Source organism: Elephantulus edwardii, unplaced genomic scaffold (genome assembly GCF_000299155.1).
Source record: "Elephantulus edwardii isolate Elephantulus edwardi_28Jun2011 unplaced genomic scaffold, EleEdw1.0 scaffold00023, whole genome shotgun sequence".
NCBI lineage: Eukaryota > Metazoa > Chordata > Mammalia > Macroscelidea > Macroscelididae > Elephantulus > Elephantulus edwardii.
The window spans coordinates 550,979-566,927 of NW_006399773.1; the positions used below are offsets into that span (position 1 = coordinate 550,979).

The 15,949-nt window shown below is 39.1% G+C and overlaps 1 protein-coding gene across 4 annotated transcripts in view; it reads left to right on the forward strand.

Annotated features, from left to right (window-relative positions):
- Positions 1-15,949, forward strand: part of TBC1D4 (TBC1 domain family, member 4) — a 262,787-nt gene that overhangs the window by 243,029 nt on the left and 3,809 nt on the right. For all 4 annotated transcript variants that reach the window (XM_006882703.1, XM_006882704.1, XM_006882706.1 and 1 more), the window contains 4 exons: positions 3,955-4,199; positions 7,166-7,325; positions 10,447-10,616; positions 15,703-15,879. In XM_006882703.1, coding sequence (XP_006882765.1) covers positions 3,955-4,199; positions 7,166-7,325; positions 10,447-10,616; positions 15,703-15,879 — 752 coding nt within the window. The remainder of the gene's footprint in view (positions 1-3,954; positions 4,200-7,165; positions 7,326-10,446; positions 10,617-15,702; positions 15,880-15,949) is intronic.

Consider the following 15,949-nt stretch of genomic DNA (forward strand, 5'->3'; position numbering starts at 1 on the left):
AAAGACTTTAAAGGTTATTGTTATAAAATTATTATAATTTTTATTAGTTATGTATAGGTCTCGTCTTGGTGGCAGTCAGGCAAGGGAAGTTTCTGGGGTCCTTTTGTTGTGTGTTACTGTTCTTTCTCTCCTTCAACAATGGGTGGCCTTACACCTTAGACTAGGGGCCTCAGCCTGCTCAAGGGTGTGGCTTTAAAATCCTATTAGTTTCAGAAGAATAGTCTTTTGAAAGACACAGCAATCATTTGTGTATTTGCTGTACTGAACAACTTGGAGTTGCTGTGACGCTGAAAACACTATTTTATAGTCATGTCAAATATCATAATAGTTGCCCATTATGTACAATGTTTGGATGAGCTTCCAGATTGATTAGAAGCAGAGTAGCATCCACTTTCTAAACTAGGTGCCTCTGGAAACTCTACAGACTCTCTTATAAATGTACAGAAATGATGTTAATTATAGAACAGAGTTCAGGTCTTTTGTGCAAAGCTTTCTCTGTGTCGTATTCGACTCGACAACACCTAACCATTGCTAATGGTTATATCTGTGCTATGACTTGTGCTGTTATATCTGGAGGAACACTCTTCCACTTTGCACATCACTCTTTGCCAATGTGCTGTATAAAGTAACATGGGTTTACTGAGATGTCTGAACCTTGTGGCATGGAAATATCAAATACCAGAATAGTTTCCCATTATGTACAATGTTTTGTGGAGCTCCCGGTTGTAAAACAGGTTGGGAAACAGGAGTGGCATTCACTTCCTAAACCACATGCCTCTGGAAACTCTATGAACTTGGAGAAACAATGATAGCGATGGAAAGGCATTGGGTCTTTTGTTCATAAAATCACTATGAGTTGACCTTGACTCGACAGCAGTCAACAACAACAACAACATAGATTAGTTATGCATAGATAGATAGTTATGTAATTATATACAGTCATCCTCCCTTTTGTAACTTAATGTTTAAAAAAATCCTCCATTTTCCCTTAACACCAATTTCATAAAATGACCAGTCTTTGTAAACTAACCATGCCAATAAGTGAGAAGTGGGTATGTTTCTTGAAGGAAAGATAGATAGATAAATCAAATGTAAAACAAAACAACCTTTTCTGTCTAAGAAGAAAATATCTTTTCAGTGCCAAATTACAAAAAAGCAGAAACAAATATTTTTAATGGAGGACCCCATGCACTTACTGCAGAAGGTCAAGGACTGCAGCCTTCAGTATGGACTGAGGCTCAATGTCAAGAAGACAAAGATTCTCACCACTGGAACAATTGCTAGTATCAGGATGGATGGCAAAGAGATTGAGATTGTTCACAGCTTCAGTTTGCTTGGCTCCACAGTCAACACTCTTGGCACCAGCAGTCAGGAAATAAAAAAGCGTATCGCGATGGGAAAGTCTGCTGTTAGGGACCTCTCTAAAGTACTCAGGAGCAACAGTGTCTCTTTGGAGACGAAGGTGCGCCTGATACAGGCCATAGGCTTTGCAATCACTTGTTATGCATCAGAGAGCTGGACAATGACTAGGGAGGATAGAAGGAGAATTGATGCCTTTGAGCTGTGGTGCTGGTGAAGAGTATTGAATGTACCATGGACTGCCAAGAAAACAAACAGATTCATCCTAGAGAGGGTTAAACCAGGCTACTCCTTGGAGGCAAGGATTCTGGGGCTTTGTCTGACATACTTTGGACATGTTGCAAGGAGAGACAGGTCCTTGGAGAGGGACATCATGCTTGGTAGGGTAGAGGGACAGCACGGGAGGGGAAGACCCTCTGTGAGATGGATTGATTCAGTGACTGGGGTAATCGGGAGGGGTGTGTCAGAGGCAATGCGATTGGCACAGGATAGAGCAGGGTTTAGGGCTGTTGTACATAGTGTCGCTATGAGTCGCAAACGACTCGACAGCACATAACAACAACACATTTTAAAAAAATTTTCTACTAGTTAATCTACAAAATTCGAATACATTGTTTTTAAGAACAAATTCTTTCAATTTCCCTCACCCAGCCCCATCTTTTAAAGTTACCTGTCTCATAGAATTGTGATTTCAGTTAAAGGATAGTTTCTGTGTGAATTGCATTTATAGACAGAATAAATTTAGTGTTCTCCAGGGTCTCTCCTTGTAATAGGGAGTCTCGTGGCCTAGTGAATAAGGAACTGTGCTGCCAAGCGGTTCAGATCTACCAGATGCTCTGGAAGAAAAAAATAGGCCATCTCCTTTGTGCAATTTATAGTGTCTGAAGAACCACTGGAGGTCAGCTAGGAATTGGTTACAGCTTGACAACAATGAGTTTACGTTATTTTATCTCCTTGAGGTGTCCTTGGTTAGTGGCTTTTAGTTTTTTAAGGAAATGAATGCTGCTTACCATAATGCGCGTCCCCATCACATATATGTGGAGATTGGACGTACATAAAAATGCTATGACATTGTCCTTCTAAGCTCAGTTACAAGTTACAGGAACAGCTCAGTGTTACCAAGCCCTTGAGCTCCAGCAATACGTGCCCAGAGGCCCAGCATTCTTCAGGAAGCATCCTACTCAAAGGGCTCAGCTCTCCCCCTACGTGAGTGGATAAGCCTTACTTGGGCATCTCATGTGGCTGACATTTCATACAATCTCCAGTTTTACAGCTCTGTCTTTTGAGTCTAGATGTAACTTAGTATGGGAAACCTGGGTTCAAAGGATATATTCCACTCCTAAATGTTTCCTTGGTGGTAGTGAGGTCCCCTGCCAACTTCTGGAATGATTCTATTTTTTTTTGTTGTGTAAGCTTTTTTTAAAAAAAAAAACTATGCTGATTTATTTATAAAATGTGAATATATTGTTTTTCACACAAGATCCTTCTCATTTCATTCACACCCGCATTGAACTGTGCATCCCTATGATTAGCACCCCACTGCCTATCCTCACCGCTCTGCTCCCCACCCCTTGTATCCTCACACTTACTCTACAATAATGATTTTATAAAGCATTGATCCTTCTGGGACTAAGTTAGTTCACTCAGCATACTGCTCTCCAGTGACCCCTTTTAAATAGAGCAAGATGGCAAAACTGACCAATTCCTTACGAAACTTCAGCGTACCTAAAGAACAAACAGATATGTCTTGGAAAAGGTGCAGCCAGAGTGCTCCTTGGAGACAAAGATGATAAAACTTTGTCTCACATATTTTGGGTATGTTGCTAGGAGAGGTCATTCCTTGGAGAGGGACATCATGCTAAAAACAGGAGGGTGGTGGAAGAAAGGACGACTCTCAGCTGGACTGACACAGTGACTGCAGCAGTGGGCTTGAGTGTGTCAGAGATGATGATGGCACAGGATAGGGCAGGGTTCAGATCTGTTGTTCATAGAGTCTCTATAAGTCATATTGGACCTGATGGCACCTAACAACAACAACATCCCCACAAGCTTTCCAGTCACCTTATTTGCATAAGGAAAGCTGTTCTATCCCCTGGGTGGGCCATAAGCACATACCTAGTCTCATCCAGTGATTTTGTGGTGACTAGAAGGGCCCTGGAACTCTCTGCATTGTGACTTGATGGTAAGTTGCTGCTGTGAGCTGTGCAGAGTCACCCCTTACGCCTGGTGACCCAAGGTCCAATGGAACAAAATACCGCCCAGACTGACATGATCTTTTGCATAGTGAATAGTTGTGATTTGTAGGGTCTTCACTGGCTGATCTCTAGAAGCAACTCACCAGGCCTTTCATTCTGATCCACTTTAGTCTGGATGCTTCACTCAACATCATTGTAGCAACACACAGGCCTCCACTGACAGGTGAGGGGTTGCCTGCTTTGGAGAGAGATTCTTTGTTCCCTGGATGAGGTACTCCAGGTCACCCACAGCTTCTGAATAGAGCATTTCCTTTGCCCCTGGAGCCCCTGCAGTGCAATTTACTATGATTTCCAAAGAACCAGGGCTTCTCACAAATACTTTTTTTCTTTTCCCCTGCAGGAAGGACATTTCCTACCCACCCTTACTTTTCAGTGCAGCTTGGTGCAGGGCAGCTGTCGCTCTTTAATCTCCTGAAAGCCTATTCGTTGCTGGACAAAGAAGTGGGGTACTGCCAGGGAATCAGCTTCGTGGCTGGCGTCCTGCTTCTGCACATGCGTGAGGAGCAAGCCTTTGAAATGCTGAAGTTCCTCATGTATGACCTCGGCTTCCGCAAGCAGTACAGGCCTGACATGATGTCGCTGCAGGTGAGGGACACCTTCATGAGGAAACCCCTACCGGAAGTGTTAGCCCCAGCACCCTCCCCAAAAAGTAAACCACACTGAGAAATTGGTGCCTATTGCTTTGAGACTTGACTCCCTGTAGAGGCATGTTTTAATTGGTTGTTTTACCAGGGATTTGGGATTATGCTAAACCGAGAAATGTCTAGAAAAGGTGAAAGGTCAGCCATAAAGAGGAAGACCCTCCCCCAGATGGATTGACACAGTGGCCATATGGATGGACTCGATCAGAGGCTGTGGGTAACATGCAGGACAGGGCAGGATTCAGCTCTGCTGTCTACAGGGTCTCCTTGAGTTGTGTTTGATTTGATGACACCTAACACAGTGAATAAATTACATTCGTATGCAGAATAACATTTCTATACAGTTTCTTACTTGAATAAACAAGCCAACCAAGGAAGGTGATGGGTGCCTGAGTGTGTGCATTACCTGAACAAAATTTCAACTCATCCTTCCTCCCTTTTCCTCAACCTGCTGGTCTGCAGGGAGTTGCACTGTTAACGCAAAGGCTGCACCTCGCTGGTAGTGTGAATCCACCGGCAGCAACTAGAGAAAGATGGGCCCCCTTCTCCTGTTCACTTCACAGCCTTGGAAACTGAGTGGCTTATCAGCTATTACTCAGAACAGACTTGATGGCAATGAGATATTGGAACCATCTTTACAATTTCAAATAATGGAAAATACCTATGGGTAGTATTTGATTTGGTTCACAGAAAGGTAGATGCAGCTATCAGTTTAAAAATACAATACTTTTTCTATTTACATATTCCTTACCAGTTTAATAAAAAAATTCTTGCAAGTGGAGTTTTGGCTTTGGGGTTTTTTTCCCCCACATTCATATACTATGATCTACAATTAGCAAGAAATATTTTACATGTACAATTAGGTAAATGTTTTGAAATCTTTTGTGTCAGCATTCCAAAAGGCCACAACATTAAGAATCTTGTAGGAAAATGGATGTTTTGGGTTTATAAAGGGAGACGTGTGCTCTTCTACTTTCTAGAGAAGGAAGTTAGTATCTTTTGTCCACATGATAGATATTCAGAAGCACACATGCGATACCTTTTGTGATGGGTGCAGCCACAGATGTGGAGAGAGCAGTTAGGATTCTGAGTTCTTGCCGTGCTGTGTGTGGGTGTGGGCACTGCCAGCTCTCTGCCTGCTTTGCTTCTCTGTGAAATGAGCAGCTTCTTCTGCCTTCAAGTATCTCTGTTGTGTCATACTTGTTTTTATTATCTCTTGCATTTAAGTGCATGCATATCTTTTTTCTGAAATCTTACCAAAACCAAACCCACTGCCATAAAGTCCCTTCTGACTCAGCGTGGTGGACACTCCCTCAGCATCCAATGCTGTAATGCTTCATGGGAACAAAATACCTCCTTTTCCTCCTTACAAACAGCTGGTATATTTGAACCAATCATCTTTCGGTTAGCAGCTTGACATATTTAGTTTGGTTCCGTCCCTTCTCATCTTTCCTCTGAGCCTCCTCCTCTCTTCCTCAAGTTTTTCCTCACCCATATGAACATTTGTCTTTTACCTATTGGATAATACTGAAGAATTATTTTCTCGGCTTGTTGTTATGTGCCATGGACTTGGAACCGACTCATGCCTGACTCTTCTGTAAGCTTTTAAAAGCTGTAAATCACACAGGAGGAGAAAGCTCATCGTTCTCCCTTGGAGAAGCTGGTAGATTCAAATCACCTGCCTTTGGGTTGGCACAGCAAGTCCATACTCCTTGAATTTTATAATCAGTGCCTCCTTTCAAAGCTTGAATTATGTTTTTATTTGCTGGAAAAAAAATAAGGAAGCCATGGTCACAATGTATACCTTGAGGGAAGCAAAATTCCCAAGCCCTGATTTAAGAAATAGAAAGAAAAAGCAAGATCCTGGATTATTATTTCTATTAGTGCCCTGTCCTGAAGTTTTCTGTACCATGCTAACAGCTGACTGTGGGGACAAACCTCTGATGATAGACTTCTTTTATATTATGCTGTTCAGATTTCTGTACTTTCTCTGTGTGCCAAATACCTATTCGTCTTCTCTTGACAGAAACCTATTGTGCCTAATCTTAGGATATAAATGGCCCACAGAAAATGCATGAGACTTTGAACATGAATTACTGAGACAGTAATCTCATTTTTAAAAAACGTAAAGTTTGACTCCAGCTAAGCTGCTTATTTCATAGGCGATGACTTCCTGTGGCTCCTTAATTTCTTCCTTTTATAGTTTGTGTGGAAACTTGGTTCCTGGAGATACATGTTGTAGATAAGGGTCAAATAAATATTTTTCTATGGTTCTGTGTATCCTCTAGTATTTTTACCCTTCAGGGCCAAAGGGGTCTCTTTGATTTTTAGTTTTGTGATAATGAAAATAACAGCTGTTGGAGTCATAGTATATGTTGGTTATTTTAATATATTTCCATAGAGCTAACTATTTGGTAGAAGGTACTGTTTTGATTCTTTCTGTTAATAAAAGAAATACTACTAGATTTAATACAATGGTTTATAATCCCCACTCCATAATTTTAAGCTGATAACAAGAAACCACTATTCATCTTTAACTTGTAAAAATAACAAACTTAGAATACAAGTTTAAATTATTAATGTTAAATATTGATGTTGTTACTGTTGTGTACCATTGATTTGGAACCAACTCATAGCTGACCTCCAGCAGCTTTTCAGAGTCAGTAAATCACACAGGAGGAGATTGTCCATCTTTTCCTTGTGGAACATCTGATGGATTTGAACTATGTATCTTTGGGATTGCAAAGGAGCTTTTTACCATTAGGCCACCAGAGCTCCCTGAGATTATGTGAATGTGCTAAATATTTGAAATTAATTTGAATAAATACACTGAAATAAAAATAGTGTCTTTTATGTACAGTCAGATCCATACATAACATTCTTTTTTTTTCTTCTCCGCATTAACTTTAGATCCAAATGTACCAGCTGTCGAGGCTCCTTCATGACTATCACAGAGAACTCTACAACCATCTGGAGGAGAACGAGATCAGCCCCAGTCTGTACGCTGCCCCCTGGTTCCTCACCTTGTTTGCCTCTCAGTTTCCATTAGGATTTGTAGCCCGAGTTTTTGGTAAGCAGTGATTGTGTTCAAGTCACACTGTTTCCAAGGAGTATACATTATAACTGGGTGGTTCCCTGGTTGTGTTACCATGTCACACTAGGAAGTTGTCTTAGCAGACCAGGGAACTGCTGATGAGTGTAATAAATGTACCTGACTCTATTCAGGTAGGATTTTGAAACCATATTGGTATTAAATTAAATGGGGAAGAGAAGAAAATGAAGACTAGGGCCCTCGTGTGGGAGTAAGCTGTGGTAGACTTTTCATGTATGCCTAGAATCAGTGGATACTTTTTAAAAATTATATTTCAATCTGAACATATTCTATATAGTTTTCTAATTTTAATATACAAGTTTGCTGCTTCTCCATCTCCCCTCCGCCCCCCACCCCAAGCCAGATGTAGAATTCAGAGGAGAATTTTCTTCAACTGGGTTGATAAAACCACCAAAATTCATGTACTTGGTAATGTTGTTGTTGTTATGTGCCGTCGAATTGCCAGCGACCCATAGTGACCCTGTGACAGCAGCTCTTTGCCCTGCCCTGTCCTGGGCCAGTCTCCGACACACCAACCCCCAGCGTCCCAGTTACTGTATCAATCCGTCTCGTCTGGGGTCTTCCTTTCCTGCGTTGTCCCTTCCACCCTTCTAAGCATGATGTCCTTCTCCAAGGATCTGTCCCTTGTTAAACTGACATTTTGTTGTTAGCAAGACAGCTTTGATTCCTGTTTTATTGCTCAAATGCTATTTCTCCTTTCATGCCGGTACGTTGTTCGTAGCAGGTTTCTGAGACCACATAGCCCAGGGACAATCTTCTGAGAACCTGCCATATTCAGTCACAGTGTTAGACACCAAGAACAAGAGGACAGTGTGGCTTGGCGTGATGCCTTTCTGTTATTGTGGCTGCATGGAGTCGATGATGCATAACAACTTTATGAGGAACAGATGGAAACCTTATTCTGTCCCGTGCCATCCTTGTGATTTTCTGCATGCTCAGGTTGCAAACACTGTGTCAGTCCCTCTTGTTAAGGGTCTTCCTTTCTTTTGCTGACAATAACCCTTTCCAAACAAGATATAATTTCCCAAGGACTGACCACTCCTAACCACATGCCTGAAGTGACCCAGTTTCACCATAATTCCCTCAGGGGAGCTCCGTGTCGCACTTGCTCCAGTAGAGATTTGCTCATTCTTTTGGCCGTCCAAGGTGTGTATTCAGTGCTCTTCACCAACACCACAATTCAAAGTCATTTCTTACTATCTAATATTGTGTTGCCTTTTGGGGACCATTAAGTCGATTCCTGAGTTTTTAGTTAAGTTTGTCCAAGTCATTTAGGAATCAAAGAGATCAAATAACAACAACAAACCTCTCCCAGCAGTTTACTAGTGCGGTTTATTCTAATATGCTTGGGACCTCAGTGGCCTCAGAAAGGATGTGCACAGTTTTTATATTCAGCACCTCTATCTGGTAGCCAGGGTCAGAATAGCTAGTATCCACCATGGTGTTGTTAGAAGATGCCTTGAGTAGATTCTGATTCAACAATTTTATGTACTAGAAAAGGAAACGTCCAGTCCTGTGGCCTCCCTGCAGTCATTGTCCCTGCAGTGTTTGCGCTTATTGCTATAGACACTCTATCTGTAATAGATACTGTAAGTTCAAGTCAGTTTACAGATTTTAAATATTGACTAAGTTCTGAGCCTTTACCAGTACTTTAAAAAAAAAATAGAAAATATCAGAGAATAGTAAGGGGAAATCTATTATTTGAAGGAATTATTGATTTGAGGATATGTGTATAATATGTATTCATATTCCAGGTTATGAGGTTAGTGACTTTCTTATTGGACAGTGTGAATTTGGAGCTTTTTAAAAACATGCCGCATTTGTAGAACTACGGCAAATGGGCTTGAGTGTGTCTGAGGTTATGAGCACAGTGCGAGATAGAACAAGGTTCAGATCCATTGTTCATAGGGTCACCATGAGTCATACTGGACTCCAGGGCATCTAACAACAAGAAATGGTAATAAAATCTATAGACAGAGAACAGCAAAAAGAATAAAATACAAATGCAGTTAATTAAATATGCATCTGATTTCTCTTACTTATGGAACATATCTGAATTTCCTAATCAAGTGGCATTTGGCTCCTTGTTTTTGGGTCTTCTACATGAGTGTTTAAATCTGTAATTATTTTCTTTCTTCTCAGAGTACTCAAAGTAATATTCTGAGGCATCTCCTTTTGACTCAGCTTTGGAATCTTGATATCAGAGTTCAAGAAACAAATATTTTCATGACTCTTTCTGGCTATGAGAGGATGAATGATGCAGGCTCACTTTTCTTTAGTTGTTCAATTTCCTTCTCTCCCTTCCCCCTCCCCAGTTTAGTAAAGAGTAGAGATTGTCAGGAAAGAAGAAATGCAAGGAAACAGAGCTACCAACTTAGAAATCACCATTTTGCAATTTGCTCTATATGTGTTGAAGATTAATGTAGATTGAGAGAAACTTTCAAATAAAGATACAGGGTACTTTTGAAAACTATCACATGCTTATATTTGTTAGGAAGCAGAGTGCACTTTTAATTTAGGTTATAGATTTGTTTTGATTTTCTTTTAGAGTTTTTTTCTTTTTAATTTTCTGTTCTCATATAGCTTTAATTACATATTAACTGGTTCGTTTACTTTCTTATTATGGTAATTAGCATTTAAATAGTAGTCATTGGTTATGTTGATTTGTTTTTTAATCCCTGTTGTGAATAAAAATTGCTGTTGGGTAAGCATCTCTGAGAGTAAGTAACCTATTCTTATTTATCAGTTCCAGGACATTTGGCATTAAAAATTATAGATAAAATACATAGGAAAATCTCTAGTTATATAATTTACCTTTAAAAAACAAAACCAAACAAAATCTTGAGTTTAAGAATTCTAAATAGGTAAAAGAAATATCTGAACATAATTTTTTTTCACTCATATTGAAAAGAAAATTTCAGTCTAGTTAGTTTCGATCGAATTTTTTTTTACTTAGTCTCTAGTCCTGTTGTAATTGAGAAAAACAAAGTGCAAAAAAAAGCATATCTTTACAACAAAAAGCATGTATTCACAATGGATATATCATATTAATGATGAAAATTCTCTTTCTTGTCCTTAGATATAATTTTTCTTCAGGGAACTGACGTTATTTTTAAGGTTGCTCTCAGCCTGCTGAATAGTCAAGAGGCACTCATAATGGAATGTGAAAGCTTTGAAAATATTGTCGAGTTTCTGAAAAACACTCTCCCTGACATGAATACATCTGAAATGGAAAAAATTATTACCCAGGTACGACTGGATAATCAGAGTAAGCTACAAGATGGCCTAGCACTTTCTCTCCTGATTATATATGAAACTTTTTGGCATAAAATGTGGTTTTGCTTGATAAGTGTTGCTATATCTGCTTTTTTAAAATTCAGTTACTTCTTCATTGTGACCTTGGCCACACACAGGAAAAGTGGTTTAGTGCTATGTCATGAGTTGTTAGGACACTTTTCAATTCAAACTAACAGTAAGACTGGGATGAACAGGCAGAGTTAGGAAGTGAGAAATAATGAGACCCACTTGCCGCTGTAAATATTATTGATTTTCTTTTTAAATCTACAAGGAGTCCATGTATGGGCTTTGGAATTAGAAAGCCTAGAAACTTATTTGAGTATGTGTCATCTGTTAGTTCTTTTATTTACTGTTTACCTTAATTTCCTGAACTCTAGTTCGTTGGTTGCAGAATGGAACAATATCTGAGAACTTTTGAGAGTCCTGAAGATATTTGATACATAAGTCAAATTAGGAAGGAGTCTGCTTCTGATTATTCAAATGAAGGCTTTAAAAGAGACAAACAAAAACAACTCAGAGGTGTAGGTAGGATTAAGAGAATTAAGAATTACTGTCCTGGTGTTCAGAAACTAGACACAGAAAGAAGTTGTTCATGTCCCTGACACTGAGAAGGGAAAAGAGGGTATGATAGTGTTAACCACATACGCTGAGATCCAGAGATACGGAGGGGGGACTGTGAAGGTGGGTGGGATTGATCAGAAAAGGAGTACAGAATGAACCCACAGTCCTCTTTCTCCTGCTTCCTGATCCCCTGCTGGCCCTTCCCATTGGCTATTCCCTACTGGTCTTCTGGCACTTCCCATTAGCCATCCTGCTGATCTCTGCTGGCCCTTCCCATTGGACAGCTGGAGGGGCAGTGTGAGGAATGCTGTTCAAAGGGCTCGGCCTCCCAGGACAGAGCAGCGTGGAAGAAGGCCGAGACTTACTCTAGGAAGCAAATGGAAAGTACACCATTTGTCCATCTAATCCCTGGTCTTTCCTGCTGACAAGGTAAACGGTGGTTATATTTGGATGTTGTTCAGATGAAAGGAACAAGTGTAAGGTGAGGTTTAAAGATGAGGCAGCCATGCTTTAAGAGCAAGACAAATGTTGACCAGAGTTCTGGAGGCCCTTACAGAAAAGAAAAAAATAAAAAGACCTCATTGTTGACAGTCCAAACCGACTCATAGTGGACCCTCCAGCAGGTTTACAGAGGCTGTAAATAATTTTGGAGAAGATTGCCCATCTTTATCCCTTAGAGCTGCTGGGGATTCAGACCACCAGAGAGGCCTGGCGTTTGGGTTAGCGGCACAGTTTACTACAGACTGGACTACCATAGCTTCTTTGGACCCCATTAAGGTAAAAAAATAAAGACTGAATTTAGAGCAGGAGAAAAAGAATTTGACATTTTCTTCTAGATCCTACCATTGACTAGCTGTGTAACTTTGAGCTCGTCACAAACTTTTGAGTCACAGTTTCCTCCTAAATGAGATAAAATAGTAGTAATGATAGTAAGTGGTCCTATTACACATTCATATTATTTTAAGGAGCAAATGTAAGCAATTAAGTTAGAGAATTTTTATGTATTTAATGCATGTAAAGATAAACTATCATTTTATGACCATACAATTTTCTTACCATTGCATAGCATAACAATCAGAGGTAAATTACCTAGATTATAGGTCATAATCAGATTATGCCATAAATGTTTTTGTATGTAAAAGTGATTATACTGTTAAAAAGTTTTTGTATGTTAAAATGCTCTGTAAATCTAAAAGCTTATTATTTTCCTATTTGCTTATGTGTGAATTCTTCAAGAGTAACATTTTAGCTGTTGGTGAAAGATTGTGCTTTTCCAAGAGAGATGATATTTGAAATCAAATCACTCCTCTTCTTGAATGAGTGAGGGAATTGCCTAGTTTAGAGATCATTACTAGGATTAATAGAAGAAATTTGTAGGCAGGCAAATGTGGACTTGATGTTAGAGAGAATTTTCTAGCAATTAGAGTTGATTAGCTTTAGAATGAACTCCTGTTACTGAAGGAGCGTTTGATGAGCTTTATTTGTTATCATAAAAAATGCAAATAATGTAGAAAGAGCACAAGATAAAAAAATAAAAACAGACATAAATATGAACATGTTGAGTGAGATGTTAATCTTCTTAAATCTTTCATGTTCATCTTTCTGCATATATACATACATGAATATATATGCAGTTTTACATATGCAATTAGAATGGTGCTGTGCATGTTGTTGTATAACAGTGTTTTATTACAAACATGTATAGTATTAAATATGTTTCCATACCAATATTTTTATTTCTTTTATAATTTACTCACTTTCTTCTAATATTTCCTGTCTAATCTTTGAAGCTACTGTTGTCATTTTGTCCCTATACAGATAGAGATCTTAATGAAGTACTATGCTTAAGGAAGACATTTTTTTAAAAAAAAATTAATTTTAATGAATATTTACAGATTTTTTATTTCCGTTTATTCATTGTTGTACTTTTCTCCCTGCCCACCCCTCTCCCTCCCCAAGTTCACTCTTCTCTTTGAAAACTAATAGAAAAATTCCTTCATTGGTATACAATTCCCGCACCCGACCCCACCTCCCACCCCCACCCCGCCAACCTGAGTGCACTCCACTAGGCCACCTTCACTGTGGACTCTTGTGATAACCATGATACCCTAACATAGACCGCTTTTAACCTGTTCTCTCCCTCATCTGTTTCAAAGCAATATACATAATTTATCCAGTTTTCCTCAGTCTTATCCCAACCCTGATTCTTTTATATTTTTATTTTTTGTTTATTTGCATATAATAATTCATATACATCATGTTTTGTACATTTACTTTGTGTTTTAGACAATTATTGCTATACATTGTGCTTCATTTATATACATGGCGCTTTATACAGTCATCATATATTTTTTATTTAATTAATTAGTATTCATCTCTGTTATTAACACGTTGCCACACACTTTTAAATTTACTACCATGCTTAGAAACACTTTTTTTTTCGCTTTGGCCGTCATTTGTGGCAACCCAGTAGTTTCAAGCCCCTATTGCACCTTTCCCATTCCTTCACCTCTCTCCTTCACCCACCAACCTCTGCTATCCCAGTGATTTTTCCTCCTTCCCCCTTTCAGCTCTCCCTTCTCTTTTCCCCATTGAACATTTATACATATCTTGCTCAGTTATTCTCCTATTTTAGCGAATGGTTTTATGCAGTATTTGTCCTTATATGGCTGAATTATTTCACTCAGCATAATGCTCTCTAGACTCTCCTAAGTAATATAGTACTTTATGAAATAATTACTCCTTAGTGCTGCATAGTATTCCATTGTGTGTGTGTACCAGTTTCTCAATCCATTCATTTGTTGAAGGGCATTTGGGCTGTTCCCATTTCTTTCTTTTTTTTTTTTTTAGCTATTGTGAATAACACTGCTCTGAACATAAGTGTACATATTGCCAATTGTGTCCAATTTCTGATTTCTTTGGGATATGTTCCTACCAGTGGAATAGCTGGATCATAGGGAATTTCTATGTTCAGCTTTTTGAGGAAATGCCAAACTGAAGGAGAGCATTCTTCATTAGTTCAGCTAAGCTATTTACTTTAAAAGTATTTCCAGATAATTTTTTTGTTTTAAGGTTTAAAGCTTATTTCAGGACTATTGTTTAAAGAGTTCTTCCACCCCCAGGGCTCCAGGAAATGCAGATTCCCTGAAAATTTGAAGTTCTGTTTTGCAGTTTCTTTATTTTGATCAGGATCCTTCTACAGAATCTTTGATGAAAGTGTCTGTCCCTACATTTTTAATTGTGGTACATATAGTTTGTTGTCTTTAAAGCTACATGGTATGGACATATTAAAGTTTTTGTTAGTTTGAGTGGGCTGATCCTATATGTTAGTCATCCCCTTATTTAAATTCTAAGATTGATTTGGTAATCACTGATAAGTTGTAGTGTGTATAGGTCAGTCACATGTGCCGTGACAAAACAGAGCAATCAGAAATCATACACATATGTGTACACGCAGACACACATGCAAATTATGTATGTGATTGGCTCTTTTTCCTCCCACATTGTAGTGGGAGTGGCATGTGCTACTTCAGTAATCTGAGAAGCAGTTACCTGTCCTCTAACTGAAGGATACTCTTCCTATTTGGTAGTAATTTGGGAGGGCAACAATCCTCCTTAAAGTTCTCAGTGCTCAGGATATGCCATTTTAAAGATTCTCTATGTGGTAGACTATGGAAATAAACAGAGTAGCAAATAGATACTTATTGTAAAACTTCCTGCCCCATTAACAAATAAAGTAAAATTTCTTTCGTTCTCATTATTACAGAAATAGCCTATGCAATTCTACTTGCCAGTTAACAAAAATCATCTCTGTCATCCATTGTTGTTGTTAAGTACTATTGAGTCAGAACGGACCTCTAACTGAGCCTCTGGTGGGTTTTCAGAGGCAGTAAATCACACAGGAGGAGGTTTTTCCATTCTCCTCCTGAGGAGCAGCTGGTGGATTTGAACCACGGGCTGTGGGTTGGCAATGCAGCTCCTTACTGCTGGGCCACCGGAGCTCCGTTGGGGTGATAGGTTAGTAACAAGTATTATTTATGTAGTAGACTGCATTCGGGGAGATAGTTACTAATAGGGGGAAAAAAGTAAAACAACAAAAAAACAAACAACCCAGCAACAAATGCCAATCAAACTCATTGCCACTGTGTAATTTCTGACTTATCACCAGCCTGTGACCAGAACAGTACTGGGTTTCCAAGGTTGGACATCTTTGTGGAAACTGTCACAACTTTTCCCTGCAGAACGACTGGTGTATTTGAACTTTTCAGTAGTAGATTATTAATATTTTGTTTGCAAAATACTCAGAAACGTTATTTTAGTGGTATGAACTCCTCGTAAGATTTGTCCTTAGATAAATAGTCAAACCTACTGGGAGTCTTTTGAGTATAACACTGCTGCTTAAATGAGCATGCAGAAGAAAATGTGTTTCTTGGTATATATACAAAGGTCAGACTAACCCATGGCATTTTCATGACAGGTTTTTGAGATGGACATTTCAAAACAGTTGCATGCCTATGAAGTAGAATACCACGTACTGCAGGATGAGCTTCAGGAATCTTCATATCCCTGTGAGGATAATGAATCTTTAGAGAAGTTGGAGAGGGCCAATAGCCAACTGAAACGACAAAACATGGACCTCCTGGAAAAATTACAGGTAAGAATATAAGAGTTAGCACACCCTTGTTTATCGCAGCTTTGTTCACAATAGCAAGAAGTTGGAAACA